Below are 17,079 nucleotides of genomic sequence, written 5' to 3'. Positions count from 1 at the left end.
AGAGAGAGAGAGAGAGAGAGAGAGAGAGAGAGAGAGAGAGAGAGAGAGAGAATTTTTTAGTATTTATTTCTTAGTTTTTCGGCGGACACAACATCTTTGTTTGTATGTGGTGCTGAGGATCGAACCCAGGCCGCATGCATGCCAGGCGAGCGCACCGCTACCGCTTGAGCCACATTCCCAGCCCCTTAGTCAGTTTTTATTATCAACTGATCACACTCATTTCTGCCTTTGCCCTTTTACTTTCACACTTCACTTATACAAATCCTAGCTTCAAGGTCAAGGTTAGAATCATGTTTTTTCAAGGCTTTTCTTAACTCTCTGTGCCTTTATGATCAGCTTTTTCTCTTATCTTCACCACTATTCCTTTTATTTACCTACATGCTATCTTGTATATGAATTTATGTTTTTATGTGCACATTCTGTCTCCAGCTATACCATAGCCCTTAAGGACTTGACCACACCTTATGCCTTTCTATTCCCTGTCACTTAACCAAGTCCTAGAACAGAGCAGACAGAAACTGACCAGTCTTTTTTGCCTTATAAAGAACAGCAATCATTCCTTAAGACATCCACGTGCAAGAGACTGACCATTTTGTGATGGGTTCACTTGATGCTTTGACTAATATCCCTTGTGGCTTTGAATCTTACATGTTTTTTTTTCCCCCTCCAACCTTTTTTTCCTTGATCTTCTCCTTCCTGATCATCTTTTCCCTAATCTTCTCCTTCCTGATCTTCTCCTTCATCTCATTTTCTCTGAATCACCTCTTTAAAAATCCCCTGTTCATTCTGATGGGTAGAATCACAGCCTTTGGGACAGGAGTCGGCAACAATTTGACCCCAGACTACCTTGTTGGACATTTCTAGAATCAGACACATATAGACAGGCATGGTAGTGACAGATTCAATCTCCAGTACTGATGGGGGGATGGGGGAAAGGAAAGAAAAAAAAAAGGAAGGAGGGAGGGAGAGAGAGAAATCAGATAAGTGGAAAGAAATCAAAGGAGTGGGCAGCTGTAGGTCTCTGAGAAAAACATAGCTTTACCCACTGATGCTAAAAAATGCTTCATGGTAATATATTAAAAAAAAAAACATTTATTCTTTAGTTGTAGTTGGATACAATACCTTTATTTTATTTACTTTTATGTGGTGCTGAGGATCGAACCCAGGGCATTATACATGGTAGGCGAGAGCTCTACCGCTGAGACACAACCCCAGACCTAGGGTAATATTTTTGTTAGATCAAATGGTAGCTTTTCTGCATTTTCCTCATGAATAATCCTATGCATATTTTTAACCTGAATTACTATCTCTAATGTTTAATCTTTTTGTTGTTCCTGTCATAGGACTTTGGCGGGTTGGGGAAGGGGAAAGATAGAAAATAAAAAAAGATACTCAGAGAAATTTCTCTGAGATTTATCAGTTCATTATATGTGTTAATATTGTGTCCTTACTGATGAAAATATTGCAGTTCCATTTCAATAGTCGTTGGTATGTGAAGAGACTTAATCTGATAAAATATTTATAAACAAAAATGTTAAAGCTTTTTTGTGATATTTAAGGGGGATCCTGAACTCAGATTCTACTTGATGGCACTGCCATTAATTTATTTTTTCTAGCTATGTTAGTCTTTGATCTTGGAATTTTATTTTTTAATACCTAGAATTAAGGTTAATATTTTCCTTTCAGTGATTCATTATAAATTACAGAACATTATTACTAGCATATTATTAGTGTATTATACAAGTATAAAATCATGTACTAAATAGAGCACCACTCTTTTAAAATGTATCATGATCAGTTTTATTTAGGAAATTAAAATCTGGATGTATTACAAAATTAAATGATATCTGTTATACGCAGTATACTATGTAGTAGTCAAAGTCAGATAACCTTTGGTTCCTTTTCCAATTCTGCTCCCAACCAGCCTTATAATCCTGGGTTACTTAACCTTGTCAAAATTTTAGTTTTGTCTTTTTTAGAAAATGATTATATAGACCTCATGGAATTTTTTTGAAAATCAAATTAAATAATACAGACGAAGTTAGATCAGCAAAGTGCCTGAACATAGTACACTCTCAAAAAAAATGCTAACATTATTATGTGCAAAACACCAGGTATTGGGTGAAAATATACAGTTCAAAAGCCAGGTGTAGTGGTGCACACCTGCAATAGTAGTGACCTGGGAGCTGAGACAAAAGAATCACAAGTTTAAGACCAACCTGGGCAACTTAGCAAGTGCCTTTCTCAAAATAAAAAATAAAAAGGGATGGGATGGGAATGTAGCTTAGTGGTAGAGCACTCCTGGGTCCAATCTCCAGTACTAAAACAAGAAAATGTACTGTCCTGGGAGCTCATCACTTAACAGACGTCTTAAATACATATTTCAACATATAAATACTTAAAAGATAGCAGAAGAATGAAGTATTTTGGAAGTTCAGAAAGGTGACAATTTGGAGACAGGAAAATATGAAAAAAAATTTTTTTTGGCCATACTGAGGATGGAACCCAGGAGTGCTCTACCACTGAGTTACATCCCATTCCCTTTTATTTTTTTATTTTGAGAAGGGGTCTTGCTAAATTGCCCACGTGGCCTTGAATTTGTGATGCTCCTGCCTTAACCTCTTAAATTACTGGGATTATAGGAGTGTGCCTGTTTGAAAAGGGTTTTAAAGATGGGATAAGAATTAACTGGAAGGAGACTATAAGAAGACAGGAATATGCATGGAAAAGACATCTACATGAAGGATACTGCACAAATAAATATATGCAAGTAGAGGCTTAAGATGAGTTGAAGGGGATGATGCAGAGCGCCTAATATCTGCAGTCTACAGCATGGGGTGAAGAGTCAAGCTTCGTATTAGTAATGGATAGAGATCTGAGTACTAGGGGTATAAGACTGAAGGGTGCTGTACTTGGGGTAGCTTAATTTGAAATCCCTTTTATAGAATATAGTGGGATTTTTTTCTCTTTAGGTGCCTTCTTAGTAGGATATTCCCTGAATATCTTAGACTTGAATGTGACTCACCTCTTTGGATGAGGTAAGCCTGCTGGTCTGGGTCACTTGTTCTTACCCCATGCTGGCTCTGCATTTCCATCAAGGATTGCCTACTGGGATTAAAAGCAACACTATATGTGATGTTGTGTAACTCTGAACCATGACAACACGAAGCAGTCAACAAAAGTATGGGGGAAAAAAAGAGTCAAACTGCAGTTCAAGGTTCATAAAAATCAGAATGTGAGATTAAATTGATTTTTATATAATAATGGCACCAGCATACTATGAGGTAAAAGTAAGATCTTTAAAAATCAACTAGGAAATAACCAAACTATTAATTGATACTATAATGGATTAGAAAATAAGTTACACATTTCTACACTAAGACACCACACAGGTATTAAAACAATGAATTAAATCAGCATGAATCAAAATAGACAGCATTTGAAGTCACAATGTTACATAAAATTACAGAATAATCTCTACACTAATTATTTTGTAATTTAAACAAAGAGTAATAATATTGTTTTAAAATATTATATTGGAGTGTATGTATACACATGTATAATATAGATGGGAAGGCTACCCACTAAACTTTGTTTGTACAAAACAAAGGAAGAGGAGAATAAATGAAGGATATGGAACAAGAGACTTCAACTTTATCTAAAGCTCCCTTTAATAAAAAAAAATTGAAGCAAAAAAAAAAGATACACTAGCAATTGTCAATTCAGGATTGTGTGTATTTTGCTGTGTATTATTTTTTTCCTCTGTATTTTTCTAGAATTTAAAGATGAAATTTTAAAAATCAGGAGAAATTTGGAAGTATTTTCTTTCAAAGCACATTAAAAATTTAAAGTGTAGAGTATATTTCACTCACGACTAGCAGGGTAACATTGGGACACATAAAACATATTTTCATAGCTTTTCTCAAAGCCAAGAACTTGACTGGTTTCCTACAAGTCTTTGTCCAGCTTTGTTAATAAGCCAAGTATAGGAACAAAAGTGTAGGTAGAGTGATTCTAATAGCTCAAATTAGGAAACATCTTTAAGATGACAGGTAACCTCTCCTATAACCCATGCTGTCATATGTTCTACCTTTCTCTTGCTTTACTTTACCTGCCTCCATCTTCAAAAACGTTGTTCTTTTAGCAAAATTGCCAGCTGCAATGCTAGTTGCTCCTTTTCTTCATGAATCTTCTCTCTTGCTGCTCTTTCAGCATGAAAATCAGAACAATAAACCTCCATCTGTTAGAGGAAAAAAGTAAAGAAGTTTCTATTGAGATGAATGTGGATTCCCTGCAGATCACCTGTTTATAAGGTTGAGAGTGCTGCATCCTCAGGTAGGCCTTGTGAATGATAGGTACATATTCCTGCTAGAAACTAGTATAATAATCACAACTTTCCAACTACTTTCAAATAGTAGATATGAACTGTGTGTTCATGTATGCTTAAACAATTAGGACCCTGAAACTGCACTGATATAGGTGGTTTAGGCAATATATGCAACATGAATTCAGTAAAACACGCCCATTTCTTTTTTTAAAAAGATATTCAGAACTAATATAATATAGTAAGTGGCTTATTCACTTTGCTAGATAAACTTAAGAATGCTGCTCTTCAGCTAAATTTAAAATAATAGAAAGATGCGATTTATTGAATTCCAGACACATGTGAAGTCTCCATGTAGGATGTTCATTTCCTATATCAAAAGTCCTGGAATTGGGGCTGGGGTTATGGTTCAGTAGTAGAGCAATTACCTAGCATGTATGAGGCACTGGGTTTGATTCTCAGCACTGCATATAAATAAATAAATAAAATAAAGGTCCATCAACAACTAGTAAAATATTTTTTAAAAAGTCCTGGGATTGTAGAATTGCTATCCTTATTTTATAAACTAGTTTCATAGCTCTTAACCTTGGAGAAAATTGGCCATATCAGTATATGAACCTAGACAAAAGTCCATTTTCCCAAACTACTTCTCTGCCCCTGAGATGGCTCCAATGATTTCCATCTGTTGATATTCATACTCTTCACAAGAAGAAGGAGCAAGCAGAGCACTTAAGATGGCTTTTTACTAAATGGAACCCAGACACCTGGACACATAGAAAAAAATATAAATCCAAATTCTTATCTCACTCTATATTTAAAAGCCAATTTCTGATAGTCTATAGATCTTAATGTAAAAGATAAAACGGAAAAGTGTTTAGAAGACAACAAAAAGAGTATCTTCTTGGCCTTGGAGTAGTGAAAGTTTTTAAATAGGACACAAAAAAGATACTAATTATAAATGGAAAGACTGGTATCTTGGACTACTTTAACGTTAAGAACCTTTCTCATCAAAAGACTCCTTTTTGAGGGCTGTGGCTGTGGCTCAGTGATAGAGTGCTTGCTAAGCATGTGTGAGGCACTGGGTTTGATCCTCAGCACCACCTAAAAATAAATATATAAAATAAAGGTATTGTGTGCCTCTACAACTAAAAATATTTTTTTAAAAAAGACTCTTTTATGAGAGTGAAAAGGCAAAACAATGATAAGGGCTTATATCAGACTATATATGGAATTGATAAAATCAAGAAAAAGCCAGACAGACCTAAAGAAAAAATGAGCAAAGTTGTATCAGGCACATCACAAAAAAGAATATCTAGAAGACCAACAAACATTTGAAAGAGTACTCAAACTCATTAGTCATCAATGAAACACCAAATAAATGTGATACCATTACAAAACCCCAAATCAATAAAAGTAAAATGACTGATAATACAAGCATGGGTAGGACCGTAGAGCAATGGAAACTCTGTGGATGGGAGTGAACATTTCCAAAGTGGTACAACCACTTTTGGAAAACTGTTTACTTACTACACTGAGTAACATGCATAGCCTGTGAACTAGCAATTCCACTCCCAGGTGTGAACCCAACAGAGAATGAGTGCACATGAGAACAGAAATATCTACAGGAATGTCACAGTAGCATTAATTATAATGCCACGAATGAAAATAACCCAATTTCCTATCAGTTTTGGAATATAGATAAATAAAATTCATTTGAGCTGTGCACTCTGCAGACTGGGGGTGTAACTCAGTGGTAAACATTTGCCTAGCATGCGTGAGACCCTGGGTTCAATCCCTAGCAACACACACACACACACACACACACACACACACACACACACGACATTGGCACACTTTTTATCAACTTAAAAGTTTTAAAAATTTCACTGGTGGGGCTGGGATTGTAGCTCAGTGGTAGAGCAGCATCACATAAAAATAAAGGCATTGTGTTGTGTCCATCTACCAAAAGAAAAAAAAAAAAGGTTCTCTCTCTCTCAAAAAAAAAATTTCACTGGAGGAAGGAATATAAAATAATGTGTGTGTATTAAACACCATCACTTTTGTATTTGCAAATCTAATTGGGGCTTATCCCACTCAGTTGAGGTTCCACAGCATTTCTTACCTGAGTCCTAAGGACACCCATGGTTTCCAGATCCTCCTCCTGCTTGGCAATGGTCTTTTTCATCTCATCCATTTGAAGCTGCTTGGAAGCCAGTGCCCTCTCTGCCATTTCCAGTTTTGCATTTAGTTCTTGCAGCACTGCCCTGTTTACTTTTTCTGACTACAAAAGACAATTTGATTCTAGAAATGTAGCCTATGTTAGATAAACCTTTAGTTTTTTAAAAAAAAAATTATTAGTTTTGTTGGGCATAGTGGCTAACACTAATAATCCCAGTTACTTGGGAGGCTAAGGCAGGAAGGTAACAAGTTTGAGCCAAGCCTAAGAAATTTAGGGAAGCCCTGTCTCAAAAGGAAAAATAAAAGGATCTGGGGATGTTGCTTAGTAATAAAGTGCCCCTCTCTAGTACCAAATAAATACATAAAGAAATAAAAAATAAAATAAATAAAAATCATTAACTTTAAATTAGTCTGTTCATTAGCAATACCAACTTACTCAAAAAATTGTATTCATTTAACATATGGCTTGCAAATCATAGTTTCCTCATTTATTTATTTAAAATATTTTTTACATGTAAATGGACACAATATCTTTATTAATATATTTATTTTTATGTGGTGCTGAGAATGAAACCCAATGCCTCACACATGCCAGGCAAGTGCTCTATCACTGAGCTACGGCCCTAGCCCAATTTCCTGATTTAAAACAACAATATTTTTAAAAGATAATACTGATATAGAGACATAATAACCCCCTCCAAAATTGATGAACTCTAGATAGGGCAAAGGAGTGGGAGGAGAAAGGAGGGAGCAGGGGGTTAGTAATGATGGAGGAATGTGATGGACATCATTATCCAAAGTACATATATGAAGACATAATTGGTATGAACATTCTTTATATCTCCTATATGTGTAATAAAAATGGTGATGCGTTCCACTGTCGTGTATTTAAAAAATAAAAGCAATTTTAAAAAAAACAACCCCCTCTAAAAAAGAGTATATTTATAAGAATATAAATTCAAAGACTTTCTAATTCAAAGTTTCCATTGTCTATAAATTATCACACCATGCTGGGCATTATTATCAATTTAAATTGCAATCCAGTGAGTCCAGGGTTCCAAGTTCACTGCAGGCAGGCAAACTGGCCTTGTACAATCACATGTGAATGGCCCCTCCAGCCCTAGCCAGCTGTCTTACTGTACACTGTGCACATAGGAGCCCATGCTCTTAGCTCTCCTACAGCTCTCTCTACCTACTCTGAGAAATACAAATGCTTACTTTTTGATGGTGGGACATGAACACTACCTTTGTAACACAAAGCACATTGTACATAAGTGAGAAGTTGTAAATATTATGACACAAGAAATCAATTATAAACTGAAAAGCAACTTTTGAAACGGGACTTAGTCAAGGATTCAGGTAACTTTTTTTAAGGTATAAAATGCTCAACAGTTTCCATTAATCAATAATCTATTTTTGTATGAGTGCCTCTTTCCTTATTAGTTCCTCAATTGTTTTCAATGCATTATTATGTTTTTGAAGAAGCTTGTTGTGTGTTAACTGTAGAATGGCTAACTTGGACCTATTAAAAAAGATATTAATAAACAGAATCTTGCCGGAGGATATCACAAACTCAAAGCCTTGCCTCCGAATCATCTTCTGAACACTCCAGTAGCAAAATTTCCTCTTATCTTTATAATTCCACCATTTACTAGCATTTTATTACTCTCAAAACAATAGTTTCTGGGGAAAAAACAAGCTAGATACAAAGAATAACTTTGTTATAATAAACCTTTAAAATTTTATCCCTCCAAAGTATCTCATAGTACTCTTTCAGATAAATAAAAAACAAATATTGTGAATTTATTCTCTATTCCTAATTCCAATCTGTATTTTAAAAAGGTATTCTTTTGGGAAAGCTTCCATTCTGCATAGTGTACTTACTTTCCATCCTCTGTTTTAGCTTGCTCCATTTTTATTTCCGATCGCATGCTTTCCACTTGCAGCTCTAGCTTCTTGTTATTATAAACAAGCTCTTGCTTTTCATTCAGCTCTGCTGGGATTGCAGAATTTTTCCTTTCAAGGACCTGGCATCTAAGAAAGATGAAGATAAACAATGCAATTTCACTTCTCAATGGCTTTTCAACACATCCCAAGAACAGGTTAAATTCAGAGAAGTTTAAGGACTGTAGGATTTATGAATGTAAAGTAAAATATTTTATCCATTCTGCTTCTTTACTAGACATGTCTATATCGCTGAACTTTTATGTCTAAAAATAAATAAATATAGATATAAGGTGATATGAGGTACTCTCATCTTTGAATAATTGGTGTATGTAGTCATATAAATATATTTTTCTTAGCTAAATACAGACCAAAGTAGAAGTTGGCTAGCAGTGATTCTCATATAGTGATCCATGGGTACTTTTTATATTTGAAAAAGTTCTGTCAATCACCAAAACTTGGATTTCTAATAAAGACCCAACAAAGGAAAAAGGAAGCCCTCACAGGTTGTTTTAAATATCAAAAAGAGAATTTCGATCTGGGGTTGTGGCTCAATGGTAGAACACTTGCCTGGCATATGTGAGGCACTGGGTTCAATTCTCAGCACCATGTATAAATAAATAAATAAGATAAAGGTCCATCAAAAACTAAAAAAAAAATTTAAAAAGAATTTCAATATAATAATAGCAAAAACAAATAAATGACAGCTATGTACAATGCATTAAAGCCAAGCACATTAAATATCTTATTTAATTTGGTGTACATTAGAGAAATTATGACACATAATTTACACATGACAAAACTTAGGTACAGAGAGGTTAAATAAATAACTTGCCCAAGATAGTAACACAAACAAGTTATATTTGCTACATTTTGGGTAACTTCTTAGATCAAAAGAAATAAGCAAATGTAAAATTCTCAATTTATATGCTAGCTTTAATGATTGATTAAACAACAGATTGAGATGTACTTTTCCCTAAACTTCACTCAGTCTCTTTTCAGCTTTCTTTTGTGTGTGTTCAAATCAGTATTGTCACAGTATAGGAAATCTGGCTTGCTACTTTGCACAGGTGGCATGTAGGCTAGTATACTTAGAATCAAAGTCCCCATTCTTTCATATTACAACAAGAAGTTTATGCTTATACATTAACCTGTACATTAGTGTTTTCTGAATTCATATTTTACTTAGGCCTGTTTTTCTTTTACTCAGTAACATAGTAACATACATAAAATTATAGTAAATATACAGTAAATATATAGAACTATATTTATAAATAGTAACATATTTAATAAAAATGTGTATTTTTCCAAAGAGGATAAAAGCAACCTCTTTCTCTTACTTTTCTTTTTTTTTTTCAAAGAGAGAGAGAGAGAGAGAGAGAGAGAGAGAGAGAGAGAGAATTTTTTAATATTTATTTTTTAGTTGTCGGAGGACACAACATCTTTGTTGGTATGTGGTGCTGAGGATCGAACCCGGGCCGCACACATGCCAGGTGAGCGCGCTACCGCTTGAGCCACATCCCCAACCCTTCTCTTACTTTTCTTGAAGTCTCTTCTTCATCAGCTCGGCTTCACTCAATTTTGTATGAGCCTCTTGAAGCTCCTTAAACAGCGATATCGCCTGAAGGTTCAACATTTCTACTTCGCTTCCAACCTATCATACAGGAAATACCAAACATTCACACTTGATTATCACAAGATTAAATGGACTTCTTTGTGAGAAAAGAATCTCAACCACTGGTATGGAAATAAGACTGACTGGTAAATAAATAAAGTTTTCACAATTACAACCCCAAATATCTTGCATGAAAAGAAATATTTTGGATACAATTCTACTTCCTAATAGAGCATTAATCAATTTCGATGCTCTTCTGATAATGATTTTTTATCACTAATAAGTAATCTTACATATGGCTCAGTGATCATAGAGATATCAAAGCATATCCCTATTTATTGTCTATCAATTCATCTACATATTTCCTTGCTAATTTATGTTTCTAGTTTGCACAACATTTTTGTTATACAGCCTTTTCCCTAGCAGTCTGTAAATGAGTAATAGATAGATAGTTGAATTAGTTTTTGTCAATAGAGTGCTGTTACACACTAGTGGTCTCTACATCTGTTTTCCAAATAGTCTAGATTCTCTTGAACATAAGGCCAACAGTGGGCATTTGATAAATAACTTGCCCAAGATAATAACACAATAAGTCCATTAGTTAAAATGGCTATTTTATATAAGTACCTATCACATGGACTACTGTGGCTATCATAACTTCATGGTTTCATTAACTCTAAATTTAGGACTCTTCAGACTGAAAGATACATCTCTAAGTTTCACACAATAGTGAATACATGGACCTTTCTCATTCCAACTACTTCGTTCCTACCATTAGAGGCATACAACCAGGGTCTTTGAATCCTACAATTTTCTGAGTTATATCCTCAAGTGATCTCATTATAAAGTAGATGAAGTTCCTTTTTAATGTAGTGAGCTTTCTCACATAAGGATTTAGGAGACAAGAAAAGGTATAGGAGTGATTTTGTAGAATATTGATCGGAATATATCTCACTATAATTAACACTGAGTGAAGCTCAAACCAGGACAAGAAATATTAGAGAAATAAAAAAATTACTATTAATATTATTTCTACACTTTTTTAAAGCTAATACACATTGCAGCCACTGTACTACTTTTTATCCACTTGTTGTATCAGCAGTCTTGGAATCTTAGTACCCACAGTCTCTGTGTCTTTCTCCTCTTCATTCTCTTTTTCTTCGCTGTCCTCTGTCTGAGTCTCAACTTCAGAATGATCATTTGCTTTATTTTCAAACTCTGAAATTCTGAAAAATTACAGAATGTTAAAAAGTTACTTTTGGCTCAAAAGGAGTAGCAATTACAGAAGCACTCCAAAGAACACTTCAAAATCTGGGTAAAGAATCAGGGTTTTTCAAAAATCTCTACATTCACTGTATTAGCATTAGTTTTGTTTTTCATCCTAAGACTTCCTAGAACTGATGTGATTTAAGATATGAATATATGTAGAAGTGAAAGCCAAGAATAACTCATTTTGAATACTGCCTGTTTTCATGTGACTGAACTATCCAAAAAGATTTTTAAAATTTCTTGTGTGTGTATACACATGTAGATATGTGTGTGTGTTCCATGAGTGTGTTTGTCTCATTTATAAGAAACTAGCAGAAGGAAAGACTTTTCCTTTAGGATCCATCTGAGTTTATAAGTTCCTTAGCAAACAGACACAGCACCATTTTACACTGAGTCATAATCGCAGGAAAGCCAACCCAGTACAAATGAAAAACATGGAGACTGGTTAAATATAGGAGGTCGAGTATGTGCATATAATTCTTCTCCTACCCCAGATGCTATGAAAATGACTTTCAAAAACCTATGTAACTATAAGAACAAAGAGAAGGTGAAAGCAAACAACAAAATTTAGAAAGCACAGAACTAAGTGGGAACAGGCTCAGCATTCCAGGAAGGTGACCCTAAGCCAACAGTAGGGAATGCCAATAAATAATATGATTTACACTGTGGAAACTCCAAAAAGGTTGGGGGTAATGGGTACCTCTGGATGTGGTAAAGGTGGAACCTGTTTAAAAAGTGTTGGAAGATAAAACAAAGGATTCTGGACTCAGAAGAGTTATGCAGAGAGATTGGGCCTTCTATTTAAAAGGGAACGATTTACATAGATTCAGCTGAAGGCCTCAGCCTTCTTTACCTACTCATCTCAAGAACACTGGAATCTAGAAAAATGTCCTTTAGGCAGGAGGTTAGAAGCATCTTCTCAGGAGAATCTGACCAGGAAAGGGAAAATATTTTAAGTTTCAGACTTGGGGTTTCCCCAGGAACCTCTCAGCTTATCTCCCTCCAGATGCTCACAAAACTTCAGGTAACTTCTAATTCTTACTTACTCTTAAATCTCATCAAACAGCCAAGATTTCCAGACGAGATTACCTTAAAATAAAACAAATATTTTCTACTGAAAGTAAAATATGCCAGTGGGAGGTGGGAGGTGCTATCCCCAGAGACATAGGAAATATACTGCAGCCATTGAGAAAGGAACATTAAAAGCAAGCAAGCATGTGCACATGTGCACCCATGCATGAGCACTTCCCCAATACAACAGAAATGAAAACTGAAAAAGGAAAATGAAAAAGAGATGCCAAAGATGAGTAAAAGTTAAGAAAATCAGATGATGGGTCCAGGAGATCCAATTCAAAATAAAACAATAGTAGGTTCTAGGAAGGCAAATAAAGGAAAAAGAAAATTGAGGCTAGGAAATAATCTTTAATTTGAGATTATTTTTCAAGAAATGAAGGTCAGCTAGGAGTAGTAGGATACATCTATAATCTCAGTAGCTCAGGAGACTGAGGCAGGAGGATTACAAGTTCAAGGCCAGCCTCAGAAACTTAGCGAGGCCCTGAACAATTTAGCAAGACCCTGTCTCAAAATAAAAAATTAAAATGGCAGGGGTTGTTGCTCAGTTAAGGTCATGAGTTTGCAGAATTAAAAGGTGCAAGGTTAAAAAATAGGCTCACACCCAGAGCACATGTGAAATTTCAGAATACTTGAGACAAAGCAAAGAACTTCCAGAGAAGAGGAAAAACAAAAAGTTTTCATACAAAAAGATAAAGATCAGAGTAGCAATAGATTTCTCATCATTAAATCTAGAAGCTAGAATACAATGAGGTGATGCTTTCAAAAACTGGAAAGAAAATAATGTCCAATCTAGAATTCTGTATCTAACCCAACTATCCATTAAGTATAAAGGTAGAGAGATTTTTTTCGATAAGTAGACCTCAGAAAACATACTCCTCATATTCTCAGTATGGAGATGTAGTGTACACTACTTAGTAAAAGATTAAGAAAGGCACTGGATTAAGGAAATGAGATCCAACACTGGAGAGCTGAAGGAATTCCACAGGATGATGCCAAAGGAAGATGTTGAGATGACTACAATACAGCAGGACCCAGAAGTGACCACGTGAGACTCTTGGAGAAGATTCTGCAAGAAAAGCACACTACTATGCTATCAATGTTTTCTAAAGTAATTAAGAGACTTCCTCATTGGAAGAGAGTACATGGGGGAAACTCAGTGCTAGGGTTTGAAAGTCACCCTCTGAAACTGAAACTTAATGTTGATTAATTGCCATTGGCACTATAACAGTATAGTCATGCATGGATTAAAGCTGCTTTAAGCTCAGGAGTGAGAACCTAATAAAACAATGACAGTAGCTCTGTTTTTCTATTGTGCATGCTTGCTTGCCCTTCTTCCATGTTATGACATAGTAAGAAGAACTTCAGCAGAAGCAGCCGCTATCTTGAACTTCCCAGTCTCCAGAACCAGGAGCCATATAACTTACATTGTTTAAGATGTAAGCATCTATAGTAATCTGGCATAGCAGCAGAAAATGGACTAAGATTTAAGCAAAAAATAAAGCAGTGCTAAGAGATTGAACCTGGGTTCTTGTGCATGCCAGACAAGAGCTCTATTACTGAGCTCCATACTCAACCCTTTTTTAAAATTTTATTTTGAGATAGTCTCATTAAGTTGCTAAGGCTGGCCTTGAACTTGTAATTCTCCTACCTCACTCTCCTGAGTAGAGATGGGATTACAGGCTTGTGCTACCACACTCAGCAGCAAATTTTCAAAAAAAGAATTATACACAGAGGTTAAAAAAAGTTTTGTCAAAAGGAAAAGTGGTCATGGTATAGAATATAGCTCACCTGTGAAGTGTGTGTGTGTGTGTGTTTTGTGTGTGTGTGCGTGCTGAATAATTATCTTAACTAAATTTCAATATAATCAATTTCACAGGCAGAGAAAGGACAAAATGGAGGGATCCAAAAGCATATTTATGTGGTGTTGATGATGTGTAAGAGAGTTAAATCTTCAACATGCATAGTGGGAGATTAATAGATTATGTATAAAATGTTTAAAAAATTTAAATAACAATTTCAGCCTAATATATGAAGTTAATATCAACAGAACCAAGTAAATATGTTGAAAGTGTTTAAGAAGAAGGAAAAAGTAGCTGGAATGGCTTGTCAAAGAACTGTTGTCTTTCTTTAAGAAACTTATAAAACAATTTATTATATGAATGTAAAATTGATTTTTAAATAAGGACCTAGTGATGATAAAAAGTAAAATAACACTGTATTCTGTTAAATTTTGCCAAATCTAATTGGTGTACAGGTGCTGTCTCTGGCTAAGCCCAATAAATGGGTTAAGTACCAGATGGTGGGGGGCAAGAGGGTAGCCTTTACACCACCACTCACACAGGACACAGGTTTTGACTTATAATTCAGTTACAACTTAAGTTTTTTTTGTGGTGCTGGGGATTGAACCCATGGCCTGTACATGCAATGCAAGCACTCTACCAACTGAGCTATATCCCAGCCCCAAGCTTTCTTAATTTAAAAAAATATATATATTTATTTTTTAGTTGTAGTGGTTGGACACAATAACTTTATTTATTTATTTTTATGTGGTGCTGAGGATTGAACCCAGCACCCCCCACGTGCTAGGTGACTGCTCTACCACTGAGCCACAACCCCAGCCCCTCTTAATTTTTTAAGGCATTTTTTAACCTTTATTTTATTTACTTATTTTTATGTGGTGCTGAGGATCAAACCCAGTGTCTCACATATGCTAGGCAAGCGCTCTACCACTGTGCCATAACCCCAGCCCCAACATTCTTAAATTTTTTACCTCGAGCTGACTTTTCATGGCCACCTCTTAATTTTCCAGGGCTACATTTCCTATAGAATTTCCTGCTTCTTATTGGCTATCAGAGTATATTTAGAAACACACAGATTACATGAAATATTAATCTTGGCAAAACTGTAGACAAATCTACTGTTCACTTTCCCCATAAATCACCTAAAAAATTTTCAGAGTAAGTTTTAGGGTATGTACATTTAGAACAACTATTTCCTATGATTAATGAAAATGCTTGAAAATTGACTTACTTCAGAAAAGGACATGTTATATCTTGCACACGTGTTTTTATCATATCTGTGTATACTGTGTGAAAATCAAGCCAGGTTGTTCATGTGTCAGTGATTTTGTTCCTTGGTTTTAGACCTACCTTATCTAGGAAGAAATCATCCTATGCCCACATAGAGAACATTATTCTCAGCAGCTAGTTACTGACTTGTCAGTTGTTAAATATTGAGAGAAAGATGGTTACAAAGCAGAAATTGAGAGTTATTGAGAAAGAGACCTTTACAGGGTGCTCATGTGGGGCATAAGGACTTCATCTCAAAGGCAAGCCTGACTCATTACCTACAATCTGAAGAAATAAATTCCTCTAGGCATCTGGGTAGAAAGCTATGACTTTTTTGAAAGCAGGTAATATATATTTCATATGAAAGATCATTATTTATACCTAGCAAGTTCCTAAGTTTATACTTCCACTAATAAGGCCAATCATATTGGTTTAAAGATGAATTGCTTATTAAACTTGACTTTTTGGAATGGTATATAAAACTTGAAAAATAAAAATATGCCTTTAAAATACAAACACACTGATTACTCATTGCTGTTAAAGGTCTCATTCACAGAACATATTCTTTTAAAACTCAACTATAATAATAAAAAGAATGCTTTTATTTGTACTACTTACTATGTTTTTGGATTTACTGAAAATAAAGGATGAATATATTTCCTCATAAGAAGACAATGGAGGTAGTACGTTCCTAGACATTAACTCTGAACTTTTCTGAATAGTAGTGTGTCGGGTCAAAACCTAGATGCCTCCATGCCCTTTTCACCTTTGAAAAGAGTTGATCACCAAATAAGACACTGGACAAATATTGACATGCCTTTCAGGTTATTTTTTCTATCTGGGAAAAAAACTTATATTTAACATTTAAGAAGAGATCTCCTTATAGTTAAAATTCTAAACTGTTTCAACTGCAAAATACTTTCTTTTTTTCCTAAAGGAGGATTGAACCTAGGACCTCTCAACATGCTAGGCAACTGTTCTACCACTGAGCTACATCCCCAGCTCTGGAAAGTGTTTCTTAAAGTGCTGCAGTATAAGATTAAGCCAGGCATGGTGATGTATTCCTATAATCCCAAAGACTTAGGAGGCTGAGCAAGGGGAATCAAAAGTTCAAGGCCAGCCAGGGCAACTTAGCCAGATCCTGTCTCAAAATAAAAAATTTTAAAAAAAGGCTGGGGATGGAGCCCAGTAGTAAAGTGCCGCTGGGTTCCATCCCCAGTACCACAAAGGCAAAACAAAACAAAAAAGCAACATATAATGTTTGAGAGAATTAATTATGCCATAGTATATTATGATTAAATATTCCAGTCACAAGAACTCTAAAACTATAACCTCCCCTGCATCTTACACTATATACTTTGTATTGTAAAAAGTATATTTATAAACAGAACTTAACTGACTTAAAAATGCTTAAGACACATAAATGTACCCCTGAAACTAGTCTAAATGATTTTGTTTACAACAGCATTGTTGTAGCTATTTCCATATAAAAAAAGTTCATTGGATATTTTTAAAAGTGTATGCATCCAGAGGAGGAGGTACCATTTTTCAATTCATTCTATGAAATCAATATTAACCGAGAGCAAAACTAGACAAAGATATCTCAA

General features: G+C 35.1%; 1 protein-coding gene across 1 annotated transcript in view; it reads right to left on the bottom strand.

The window, feature by feature from the left end:
• LOC101956249 (optineurin) overlaps window positions 1-17,079 on the bottom strand; it is a 58,502-nt gene that overhangs the window by 21,362 nt on the left and 20,061 nt on the right. The window contains 8 exon segments of the mRNA XM_078023535.1: window positions 3,026-3,108; window positions 4,112-4,138; window positions 4,140-4,240; window positions 6,447-6,605; window positions 7,931-8,024; window positions 8,387-8,536; window positions 9,985-10,100; window positions 11,185-11,287. Of these exon segments, the coding sequence (XP_077879661.1) occupies window positions 3,026-3,108; window positions 4,112-4,138; window positions 4,140-4,240; window positions 6,447-6,605; window positions 7,931-8,024; window positions 8,387-8,536; window positions 9,985-10,100; window positions 11,185-11,287 (833 nt within the window).

This window comes from Ictidomys tridecemlineatus, chromosome 10 (genome assembly GCF_052094955.1).
Source record: "Ictidomys tridecemlineatus isolate mIctTri1 chromosome 10, mIctTri1.hap1, whole genome shotgun sequence".
NCBI lineage: Eukaryota > Metazoa > Chordata > Mammalia > Rodentia > Sciuridae > Ictidomys > Ictidomys tridecemlineatus.
Note: the sequence above shows the minus strand (reverse complement) of the source record. Positions and strands in the feature narration are given on the sequence as shown.